This window comes from Anomaloglossus baeobatrachus, chromosome 7, assembly GCF_048569485.1.
Source record: "Anomaloglossus baeobatrachus isolate aAnoBae1 chromosome 7, aAnoBae1.hap1, whole genome shotgun sequence".
Classification (NCBI taxonomy): domain Eukaryota; kingdom Metazoa; phylum Chordata; class Amphibia; order Anura; family Aromobatidae; genus Anomaloglossus; species Anomaloglossus baeobatrachus.
This window is the reverse complement of record NC_134359.1, coordinates 244,517,364-244,529,913: the sequence shown is the minus strand read 5'-3', so window position 1 is coordinate 244,529,913 and position 12,550 is coordinate 244,517,364. Positions and strand designations below refer to the sequence as shown.

General features: G+C 45.0%; 1 protein-coding gene across 1 annotated transcript in view; it reads left to right on the top strand.

Annotated features, from left to right (window-relative positions):
* CCP110 (centriolar coiled-coil protein 110) overlaps positions 1-12,550 on the top strand; it is a 122,841-nt gene that overhangs the window by 66,554 nt on the left and 43,737 nt on the right. Inside the window, exons 6-9 of the mRNA XM_075319140.1 lie at positions 668-824; positions 2,081-2,223; positions 8,832-8,948; positions 9,344-9,445. Coding sequence (XP_075175255.1) covers positions 668-824; positions 2,081-2,223; positions 8,832-8,948; positions 9,344-9,445 — 519 coding nt within the window. The remainder of the gene's footprint in view (positions 1-667; positions 825-2,080; positions 2,224-8,831; positions 8,949-9,343; positions 9,446-12,550) is intronic.

Below are 12,550 nucleotides of genomic sequence, written 5' to 3'. Positions count from 1 at the left end.
GTCACCTGCATCCGACCCCCAGTGAATCTAAACAATGCCTCTTCTTCACTGGGGGCCGGAAGCAGCGTCAGCGGGGCGTGGCCTATGCCAGACGCTGTCAATGAGCACCACAGACAGCTCCGGAAGAAACAGGTAAGGCGGGACTTTACGTTCTCCGTGTGTTATTACGTATAACACATGGAGAACACGCATGTGCCACAAACACGGCACACGGGGAGCAAACCACCCCTTTAACACGTACGTGTAAAAACGGTTAGTTTTTTACACGTGCGTGTGAAGGGGGCCTGAGACGGTAAGGTAGCCACTAATCTAGGCAATGAGCTGTACTCTATAAAATTAAAAATCCTTGCGTTGTGAAGAATAAAGGATTTTTAATAGGGGCTAAATTGCAAAGTTGTTTTTTTTTTCTTCAAAGAACCTTGCCGTTTTACCCATTTCTCAACTTGAGACAACCCCTTTAAGTAGTTACTGCAAGTGGTTGGTTCTGCACAGTAGATCACATATCTGGTCTAACTCTAGTTTTCGGTTTAATCGTCAGGAAAGCCCGTGAGTGCAGAATAACATCCTATCTGGATCATCCATGCAAGAATAAAAGAAACTAGGTCATAACTCTTATCGCTGCTTGTCTTATTGGGTTTTTTTTTCCTTTTTTTTATGCATTTTTCAGGAGTTTGAAGAAGGGAGAAGACTAAGGTTCAAAGATGTCGACCTGCCGTCTGTACAAGAGGGTTTGGACAGTGGTAGGATGAGGCCTGAGTGGGTCAGCAGAGGTGACAGCAGTCCTCCTGAGGGTCATTTGGACAAATGTCACTCAGTCAGTACAGGTGAGCCTTGTTTTGGGGCATAGTTGGACCTTCAATGTGGGTCACTATGTATTGTGCAGTCTGCATTATTCCTGGTGCAGATGTACAGTGAATTTGTTAGTGCCATGAATGCCAGTGGTGAGGAGACTTTAAGCCGCAATGCTCCTCAGGGAAGTATGCAAATTGTCTCTTCAGTGAGGAAGTAGGCGAACCTTAGTGCCACCTATTGGAGGTAGCAATCCTAAAAGTCAAAAGGGACCCTTTAACGAGCCTTGACTTAGGATTTATGCCAGATCAGAACCTCAATTTGCAGACACTGTGTTTCAGGATGAATTACCCTCATCAGTGCAAAGTATGAGATCTGATCTGGCTGTATGAGAGGCTACGACAGGGTCTAAGGGGGAAGCTCTTCTCCTTGCGGAGACTGACATACCCTTCCTGCATGCCAGCGGTGAGGAGACTTCAAGTTGCAGATCTCCCATGGAAAATACGCAAATTGTCTCTTCAGGGAGGAAGTTGACGAACTCTAGTGCCACCTATTAGAGGTAGCAATCCTAAAAGTCAAAAGGGACCCTTTAGTGAGCCTTGCCATATGACTTAGGATTTATGCCAGATCAGTACCTGAATTTGCAGACACTGTGTTTTGTGATGGTTGTACCTCGTCAGTGCTAAGTCATATGACAAGACTCGTTAAAGGGTCACTTTTGTCTTTTAGGATTGCTACCTCCAATAGGTGGCACTTGAGTTTGTCTACTTTTTCCCTGAAGAGATAATTTGCATATTTCCTACTGAAACATTGTGGCTTAAAGTCTCCTCACCACTGGCATGCAGGAAGGGTGTGTCAGTTTCCACATGGAGAAAAGCTTTCCCCTTGGACCTTGTCTTAGCCTCTCATACAGAAAGATCAGATATCATACTTTGCACTGATGAGGGAAAACCATCTCGAAACAGTGTCTACAAATTGAGGTTCTGATCAGGCATAAATCCTAAGTCATATGACAAGGCTTGTTAAAGGGTCACTTTTGACTTTTAGGATTGCTACCTCTAATAGGTGGCACTAGAGTTTGTCCTCTCTGAAGAGACAATTTTCACATTAGCGCCATGAAGAAATCTTTGAAGATCTGTTTTTCAATTTAATGAAGGTTGAAGATGCAAAGAGGCAATAGCAAATCCGAAAATAAACGGTTCGTCTTCTTGCCTGTTGCATAATAATTGGCATGACTTTGTTGATGAGTTTGGCTGGTCCCCGTGGTCACTTTTGTTCTCAATTTTTACAGTTGGATCGCTCGTTGCTTCTTCACAGCATAGTTATGGTCCCACAGTGGAAGCGTCGTTCAGCCATTGGGGATCAGCGGAGATCAGAGCACCAAAAATATCAGCCTCAAGGCCCCTTAACAGACCGAAAACCAGATGGTCTCAGGTGACTTGTTTAATGGAATCTTTTGTGTAAACTTTTTCTCCTATGTCATTAAAACTACATACCAGGATACACAGGGAGCACCTTAATTGTTGTTTATACTGACTTGGCATTCAACATTAAAGGGGTTTTCTGTTCTTTCAGAATAAATTGCAAATAGTTTACATTCAGTAAGATGAATCATTATGTATTGTCTGCAGCTTTAAAGAGGACCAATCACCAGGATTTTTCTATATAAACTAAAGCCAGTGTTATACTGGCGCTATCATGCTGATTCTATACTTACCTTTAGTTGTGAGGTCGGATGTATAGTTTCTGATATATAGGCAAGTAAAGATTGTGAAATGCACTGTTATTTGATTGATAGGTGCTGCTGACTATCTAATATTTGGGTCGGGTTTTGCTAGTTATTTCCGCCCCTATTTCCCTACCTGTCCTTCCTCCCTCCCCCTGTCTCTATTATTACAGAGGGAGGAAGGACAGGCAGGCAGAAATAACTAGCAAAACCTGACCTATCTATTAGGTATTTTGTAGCATCTATCAATCAACAGAGCATTTCACAAACTTTACTTGCCTGCATTTCAGTAACTATACATCCGATCTCACAACTAAAGGTATATATAGAATCAGCATGATAGCACCAGTATAGCCTGGCTTTAATTTATATAGGAAAATCCTGGTGGTTGGTCCCCTTTTAAGGTTTGCAGTCTCATCGCCCTTCACAAAAATAGGAAATAAAGTAGGGATCTCCTCTATCCCTCTCTGTAGTACAGGATGTCACTCATTACATGCCTGTTGCCTCCACTGATCCCTCCTTGACTTTGGGGAGGGGGGGGTACAGCATATCAAGAGTAATGACAGTACTACTTTACAATTTGTAGAAGAGGGGTATGCAAGAAGTTATAAGCCTGTAAAAGGCAGAAGTGTTATGGGAACTGTAGTCTTTCACATTAGTTATCCCACAGCAGGTCCTGGCCTCATAAAGACAAAGGTGCTGCATAGAGCTAGTCACGACATTGAAAATGAAAAAGTACTGAGCTATTATATATATTTTATATATATTTATTTTGTATATAGTAAATATATATATATATATATATATATATATATATATATATATATATATATATATATATATAATGTATATGTATGTGTGTGTGAAGATGTAATTTACCCTCTCACTGTATATGCTGTGATACTATGTCATGATATGTATATTTCCCTGTCATTTATTTTGTATAATATGTCATGTAACTTTTCCCTGGTTGTATTAGTTGTAATTCATGTATTTCCTTGGGGGAGCTACTGGTCTCAATGTGTCTCTCTCATACAATTGCAGTCTTGGCATCTAATGTGATTATGTAAATAGCCTGTCATCTTCTATCCAGAGTTGTGTATCTAGTCTGTAATTGCATTGGCCAGTGAAGGAATAGTCATTGTTCTTCACAGCAGGGGATCCCTTCATCTACTGTGGCTGGCAGACATATTGGAGCCCTGTGATGGACCAAACCATTGATGATAGGATGTGTGACCCCTACCCCCTGAACATGGTGGGCTGGTCAAGGAGCAGAGACAATGCATTTCCCTTTTTGTAACTTCAGAGTGAGCTGAAACTTGGAAGAAGAAGGAGCTCCCAGCCTGGGTGGCTGTGGACACGGACGGAGCTAGGCCTGTGTGGCGGCCCGTGGGATTGTGTGGAACTCTTTGGACTACTGTAAGGACGATTGCTTTGTTATCCGGTCCGAGGATTGTCGGGAAGGGCCCCCGAATCTGTTTTACGTGGACTTATTGTGTGCTGTTCCAGTGTTCTTGTGAATAAACCTGTTGGATCGTCCCTCGGCCTCGTCCATCCTTTGCTCTGTTGTACACTCCCGTCACAAACTGGTTGGCAGCGCTGGGATCAGAGCAGAAGGAATGGAGGACAATGGCTCAACATCAGGAACCAGCACTGCAGAGTACAAGACCTGGACTTTGGGGAGCCTGCAATCAAAGGCCCGTGAAGTAGGAGTTCGTTTCAAAGGACTCTCCAAGGAGCAGCTGATTGAGGCGCTAGAAGGAGTCTGCTCGCAAAATGACGTGGAGGAAGGATCCTCACAGCAAACGGAAGAAAGACGGCAGCCGGAGGTAAATACCCAAAAAAGTCAGTGGGTTGTGTGGTACGAGGAGGAGATGGCCTTGCTGGGGGAGGAGACCACCATAGAATAGAAGATGGAGGTCATGCCTAGAGCTAAAGAGAAGGAGCGCAGGATGGAGGAGATGGCATTGCTGGATAAGCAGCTCGCTGTGGAAGCTGCTAGAGGTTCCAGACAGACTGTAACCCCAGCACCCATCATGAGGGAACTTCCCAGGGTGTCCCGCAAAGACTTTAAGCCGTTTAATGAGGCTGCAGGCGACATTGAGGGCTTCTTCCAGGACTTTGAGCATCAGTGTCGATTAATGGAAGTCCCGGACAGGGAGCGTTTCCGGCATCTGGTTGGGCTCCTAGAGGGGGGAGCTGCTGAAGCCTATAGAGCTATGGACCCTCGGTGGAACTGTGAGTATGCGGAGATTAAACAGACTATTCTAGAACATTATGCTGTGACCCCAAACACTTACAGGACTCAGTTCCGTGCTTTAGCCTGTGATGGGGAAGTGTATTTTAAGATATATGCTCATAGACTCAAACAAATATGTATTCGCTGGCTGGAGGCAGAGGAGGCCTTATCTTGGGAGACCTTCCTGCAGGTCATCCTAAAAGAACAATTCTTTGCCCAGTGCCCCGCTGAGATCCGGGAATGGGTGTGTGAGAGAAAACCAGCGACAGTGGAGGAAGCTGCTGCTCTCGCTGATGAGGCTCTCACCATCAAGCCTCAGTGGAGGGTTCTGTTGGAGGATGGAGAGACGCCTAACAGCTCCACAACACCGGATGCCCCCAGTTATTCTGTCCCCATTGTTCCCCGTTCCTCTAAGCCACCACATGTTGATACCCGTGTTAATGTGCCTCCAGTTGCTTCTACTGCACTTTCTGGAATACGCCGGGGAGAGGAAGTAACAGAGCGCAGGTGTTATGTTTGTAGGCATCCCGGGCATTTGCAGGCCTCATGCCCAGCCAGCCCATGGAGGAATCATCCTCAAACCCCTACAGCACCTTCAGGTGGGAGCCGGCCTCCAAGTTCCCCTACCCCTTACCCAAGAGGACGCCTTGGATGGAGGGAGACCCAGCTCAGATGCTATCAATGTGGACAGCCAGGGCATCGGCAAGTCTCCTGCCCAGCTGTTCAAATGAGGACTGATCCTGCACCCAATCGGATTGTTAATTATTTACAGCCCAGTGCCATGGAGGAAGATGTGGCACCGCTATGTGAGGACTGGCCTAGTGACTCAGCCCCCCATGTTGCACCACCAGGAGTTTACGGGGTGCGACCCGCAGTTATGACGACTTCTGCTCATAAAGGTAAGCACTTGCAGGAGGTTGTGCTGGATGGACAGAGACTTGTTGGATTTTGTGACTCGGGTGCTTTCCTCACACTGGCTGATCCCCGAGTGGTTCGGCCTGAGGCAATCCATAGAGGACCTGGGATTGTCATTGAACTGGCTGGTGGACAATGGAGGACTATTCCCACAGCCACTGTGGATCTGAACTTTGGTTTTGGGGTCAGGCGATGTGTGGTTGGGGTGATGGGTGGTCTGCCTGCAGCTGTTCTCCTGGGCAATGATGTGGGAGAGCTACGATGCCAATTCGTGGCTGCATGAAGCCACATGTAAGTAACGCTCTGCCTGTGTGTACTTAACCAGTGACCTGTAGAGGTCCCTAGTACGTACACAAGTTGGGAGGGGAAGGAATTGTGAAGATGTAATTTACCCTCTCACTGTATATGCTGTGATACTATGTCATGATATGTATATTTCCCTGTCATTTATTTTGTATATGTCATGTAACTTTTCCCTGGTTGTATTAGTTGTAATTCATGTATTTCCTTGGGGGAGCTACTGGTTTCAATGTGTCTCTCTCATACAATTGCAGTCTTGGCATCTAATGTGATTATGTAAATAGCCTGTTGTCTTCTATCCAGAGTTGTGTATCTAGTCTGTAATTGCATTGGCCAGTGAACGAATAGTCATTGTTCTTCACAGCAGGGGATCCCTTCATCTACTGTGGCTGCAGACATATTGGAGCCCTGTGATGGACCAAACCATTGATGATAGGATGTGTGACCCCCTACCCCCTGAACATGGTGGGCTGGTCAAGGAGCACAGACAATGCATTTCCCTTTTTGTAACTTCAGAGTGAGCTGAAACTTGGAAGAAGAAGGAGCTCCCAGCCTGGGTGGCTGTGGACACGGACGGAGCTAGGCCTGTGTGGCGGCCCGTGGGATTGTGTGGAACTCTTTGGACTACTGTAAGGACGATTGCTTTGTTATCCGGTCCGAGGATTGTCGGGAAGGGCCCCCGAATCTGTTTTACGTGGACTTATCGTGTGCTGTTCCAGTGTTCTTGTGAATAAACCTGTTGGATCGTCCCTCGGCCTCGTCCATCCTTTGCTCTGTTGTACACCCCCGTCACAATATATATATATATATATATATATAATTATACACACATACAGTTAGGTCCAGAAATATTTGGACAGTGACACAAGTTTTGTTATTTTAGCTGTTTACAAAAACATGTTCAGAAATACAATTATATATATAATATGGGCTGAAAGTGCACACTCCAGAGCTGCAATATGAGAGTTTTCACATCCAAATCGGAGAAAGGGTTTAGGAATCATAGCTCTGTAATGCATAGCCTCCTCTTTTTCAAGGGACCAAAAGTAATTGGAAAAGTGACTCTAAGGGCTGCAATTAACTCTGAAGGCGTCTCCCTTGTTAACCTGTAATCAATGAAGTAGTTAAAAGGTCTGGGGTTGATTACAGGTGTGTGGTTTTGCATTTGGAAGCTGTTGCTGTGACCAGACAACATGCGGTCTAAGGAACTCTCAATTGAGGTGAAGCAGAACATCCTGAGGCTGAAAAAAAAGAAAAAATCCATCAGAGAGATAGCAGACATGCTTGGAGTAGCAAAATCAACAGTCGGGTACATTCTGAGAAAAAAGGAATTGACTGGTGAGCTTGGGAACTCAAAAAGGCCTGGGCGTCCACGGATGACAACAGTGCTGGATGATCGCCGCATACTTTCTTTGGTGAAGAAGAACCCGTTCACAACATCAACTGAAGTCCAGAACACTCTCAGTGAAGTAGGTGTATCTGTCTCTAAGTCAACAGTAAAGAGAAGACTCCATGAAAGTAAATACAAAGGGTTCACATCTAGATGCAAACCATTCATCAATTCCAAAAATAGACAGGCCAGAGTTAAATTTTCTGAAAAACACCTCATGAAGCCAGCTCAGTTCTGGAAAAGTATTCTATGGACAGATGAGACAAAGATCAACCTGTACCAGAATGATGGGAAGAAAAAAGTTTGGAGAAGAAAGGGAACAGCACATGATCCAAGGCACACCACATCCTCTGTAAAACATGGTGGAGGCAACGTGATGGCATGGGCATGCATGGCTTTCAATGGCACTGGGTCACTTGTGTTTATTGATGACATAACAGCAGACAAGAGTAGCCGGATGAATTCTGAAGTGTACCGGGATATACTTTCAGCCCAGATTCAGCCAAATGCCGCAAAGTTGATCGGACGGCGCTTCATAGTACAGATGGACAATGACCCCAAGCATACAGCCAAAGCTACCCAGGAGTTCATGAGTGCAAAAAAGTGGAACATTCTGCAATGGCCAAGTCAATCACCAGATCTTAACCCAATTGAGCATGCATTTCACTTGCTCAAATCCAGACTTAAGACGGAAAGACCCACAAACTAGCAAGACCTGAAGGCTGTGGCTGTAAAGGCCTGGCAAAGCATTAAGAAGGAGGAAACCCAGCGTTTGGTGATGTCCATGGGTTCCAGACTTAAGGCAGTGATTTGCCTCCAAAGGATTCGCAACAAAATATTGAAAATAAAAATATTTTGTTTGGGTTTGGTTTATTTGTCCAATTACTTTTGACCTCCTAAAATGTGGAGTGTTTGTAAAGAAATGTGTACAATTCCTACAATTTCTATCAGATATTTTTGTTCAAACCTTCAAATTAAACGTTACAATCTGCACTTGAATTCTGTTGTAGAGGTTTCATTTCAAATCCAATGTGGTGGCATGCAGAGCCCAACTCGCGAAAATTGTGTCACTGTCCAAATATTTCTGGACCTAACTGTACATACATATATATATACACATACATACATACACATACACACATACATATACACACATACATACACACATACACACATATTGATTTAATCTTGCTCACTATCAATACGGGTGCTCAGAGAAGATAAACAAATTATATAAGGATAACTCTGGCACACCATATATATATTACAGGTACTTTTGTGTATTTATGAGCTCAGAATACTCCTCTATCTAGGATTGCTAGAAATAAGCTAGCCTGTCAAACACTTAACATTTCTTTTGACATCGTTAGCATCTCTTTCCTCTACATCTGCTTCTGTACACTAAAATTTCTACCATCATCACCAGTGCAAATGCGGTACAGAATATTTATATTTGTCGTTTCTCATTCAAGGTTTACAGTCCCCAAATGCAAAGAAAATTTAATAAAGTGACTGCACTGGCCAAAGGTTTCCTGACGCGGAGAATAATGCAAACCGAGAAGATAAAGAATATAAAGCAAACAGTGAAGGTATGTATCACTTTCCACTGCGCTGTATATTGCCTATGCACGAGGTTGTCTGCGACTTTTTGATGACCTATCTTAGACTCTGTTATTAGTGACTGATCGGTGAGGGGGCGACGCTCAGTTGCAAAGCTGGACAACTCCGTTGATGGAATTGTGTCCCCAGCCTATTGATTAGAATAGGAGGCGGATGTGCAATCCAGATGCAGCCACTAGACAGTCGACGGAGCTGTGCTGTGTAGAAGAAGGCTGGGAAGAGCTGATTGGCATGGGACTCGGGTGTCGCACCCTCACTGATCCGTCATTGATAACCTATTCTAAGAATAGACCATGAATGTTAAACTGCAGGACAACCGCTTTAACTGCGTTTCTCGTTTGTTGGCTCTTTTTTGGGGTATTAGGATACTGCGGAATTTATTAAAACGTTTCACACGGAAGCTCAGCCAAGCAGAGGACTTGTGTCGGCTCAGGATGTTTCTCTGCAGGAGCGAGTTCTTGCCCAGGTTAGTGACTGTCAATGCTTTTATTCAACTTTACTTAATTCAAATGCTTCTGCGGTATTTATATATTTATTTTACTCACTTATATAGCGCTATTAAGTCTACAGCGCTTTACAGATGTGATCATCACTGTCCCCATTGTGACTTACAATCTATATTTCCTATCAGTATGTCTTTGGAGTATGGGGGAAACTGGAGAACTTGGAGGACATAAAACTCCTTGCAGATGTTGTCCTTGATGGGGTTTTAAGCCAGGACCCTAGCGCTGCAAGTTTGCAGTGCTAATTACTGAGCCAATAACTAAAATACATGAAGTACATTCAAATATTACTAATTTTATTAAATATCTTTATCAAAAAGATAATTTTTAATTAGTGCACCATCAGGATTTGAAATGTCAGCTCCCAGCAGTTTCACAGCCATTACACGTCTTAGGACAGGCCGCATAACGATGTCTGCTGGATGCAGACATCGGGTGAGGGCAGCATTCAGTCCGGTATTGTGAGCAGAGTGCAGACTAAAGCAGAATATAACCTTTCTAGCTGACTGAGATTGCACATTTATCTCATCAGTCTGACGGGTTTATTGGAGAGCAGGAGGATGGCATGGAGCTACTGGAGTAAAGTATACAAACTGTCTTCCGCTTGTCTTGTCAGGTTCGGTGAACAGAGAAATGCACGTTCACTAAACCTGATAGGACGCTGCCCTCACCCGACGTCTTTCTACAGCAGACGTTGTTACGCAGCCCATCCTAAAACGTGGGACGGCTGGGAAACTGCTGGGAGCTGAGAGATTTGGAGCTGAGAGATTTACCATCCTGATAATGCACAAACTAAAGTTCACCTTTTTTTTGGTACATTTTTGCTGAATAAAGGAATTTAGTGAAAAATTGTAATATTTAAATGTACATTATTTATTTATATTACATTTCTCAGAGTGCCCATTTTAAGATTTCTGGTTCCATTTTTCCTTCCTTCTTTCTCTCTAGGTTATCACAAGGCTGTCTAATGGATTATCATACTCCATAGACCTGACTTAGGGCGGCTTTGCATGTTGCGACATTGCACGTGCGATGTCGATGGGGTCAAATCGAAAGTGACGCATATCCGGCATCGCAGTCGATATCGCAACGTGTAAATCCTTTTTGATACGATGAACGAGCGCAAAAGCGTCGTTATCGTATCATCGCTGCAGCCTCCGACTTTTCCATAATGCCGGTGCAGCGACAGGTGCGATGTTGTTCCTCGCTCCTGCGGCAGCACACATCGCTGTGTGTAAAGCCGCAGGAGCGAGGAATATCACCTTACCTGCCTCCCGGCTGCAATGAGAAGGACGGAGGTGGGCGGGATGTTTACATCCTGCTCATCTCCGCCCCTCCACTTCAATTGGCCGCCTGCCGTGTGACATCGCTGTGACGCCGCACGACCCGCCCCCTTAGGAAGGAGGCGGGTCGCCGGCCAGAGGGACGTCGCACGGCAGGTATGTGCGTGTGAAACTGCCGTAGCGATAATAATCGCTACGGCAGCTTTCACTAGATATTGCACGTGCGACGGGGGCGGGACTATCGCTGCAGCATCGGTAACACATTGTTACCGATGTCGCAGCGTGCAAAGCCCGCCTTAGAGCATTAGAAATGGCTGTATGTGTTTATTTGGCTGTTTTTGCAAGGCTTGTTCATAGTGAATTGGGCTATCAGGAATCTCATATATAAAGCTGTGTATGTATGTATGTATGTGTGTATGTCCGCTAAAGGAATCCGCACCGTCGCATTTACAATCACGAAATTTTGCACAGACACCCCATGTGACTCAGAGAACGTCATAGACTATGTTTTGACGGGAAAATGTAACCCCACGCTTTAGAGTTACTCTTCAAAATCCTGTCCCCATTAAACTGAATGGAAGTGGGAGCTACAGGCTATTAATAGCAACTGTCAGTGGTTGCTATAGGAACAAAATAAACTGTTAGTATAAGAAGCTTATGTGTGAGCTAATAAGATGTCAGAGAGACAGACGTGGAAAGAGACAGACCGAGACAGCCGGGGAAAGAGACAGACTGGGAAAGAAAGAGACAGACAGACACACACACACACATAGAGATAGAGAGAGACAGACAGACAGAGATGGAGACAGATAGATAGACTGATACAAATACAGACATAGACACAGACAGACCGAGACATAGACACAGACAGACAAGGAAAGAGACAGACAGAGACTAGGGAGAGACAGTTACAATCCCGGGCAACGCTGGGTACTACAGCTAGTAAGTAGCTCATATAATCACATCTGGGTACTCCTGGCACCCTAGTCAAGTCTTTGATGTAAGATGGAGCAGGCTCCTTCTGATTTGCAACCAAGAGCAGGGAAGGAGAGAACCTCAGTTCTTGACAATGGAGAAGGTCTCCAAGTTCAGATCCCCCCTTAACCCCTTCACGACCGCGGGCAGTAAAATTACGTCCTATTTTACCGTGACTTAACGACCAGGGACGTAATTTTCTTCATCGTTCCTATGGGAGACCCAGACCATGGGTGTATAGCTTCTGCCTCCGGAGGACACACAAAGTACTACACTCAAAAGTGTAGCTCCTCCCTCCGGGCTATATACACCCCCTGGATGACAATCTAACCAGTTCAATGCTTTGTGTTCAGGAGGTCACACACACACATGCATTCTCTGATTTTTAATTTTTAAGATTTTTTTCAAAGATTTGGAAGAAAAGCGGGTCCAATCTGGACTCCCGGCATGTCCCTTCTCACCCCACTGTGTCGGCGGTGCTGTTAAGGTTGACTTACAAGGCTGGAGCCTTCACATGCCGCGCTCCTTCACCATCCCTCGGGCTCTGGCTTGAAGTGGGGAGCCATCACTGTTCTCTCTGCTTTGCAAGAGACCGGTCTCCATCCGCAGCCCTGTCAGGATCCTGTCGGACGGAGCGTTTAATCCCCCCCCAGGGACTTGGCCCTGCGTCTCAATGCTAAGTATTGAGACATTTTTCAGGGGTCCCGGGTACTTTTATTAAGGGGAGAGTGTGTCTTTTGACTGTACTGTGAATTCCGGCCGGTTCTCTGGATTTATCCTGAGAACCGCGCCGACGGTGCCTGCTCGTCG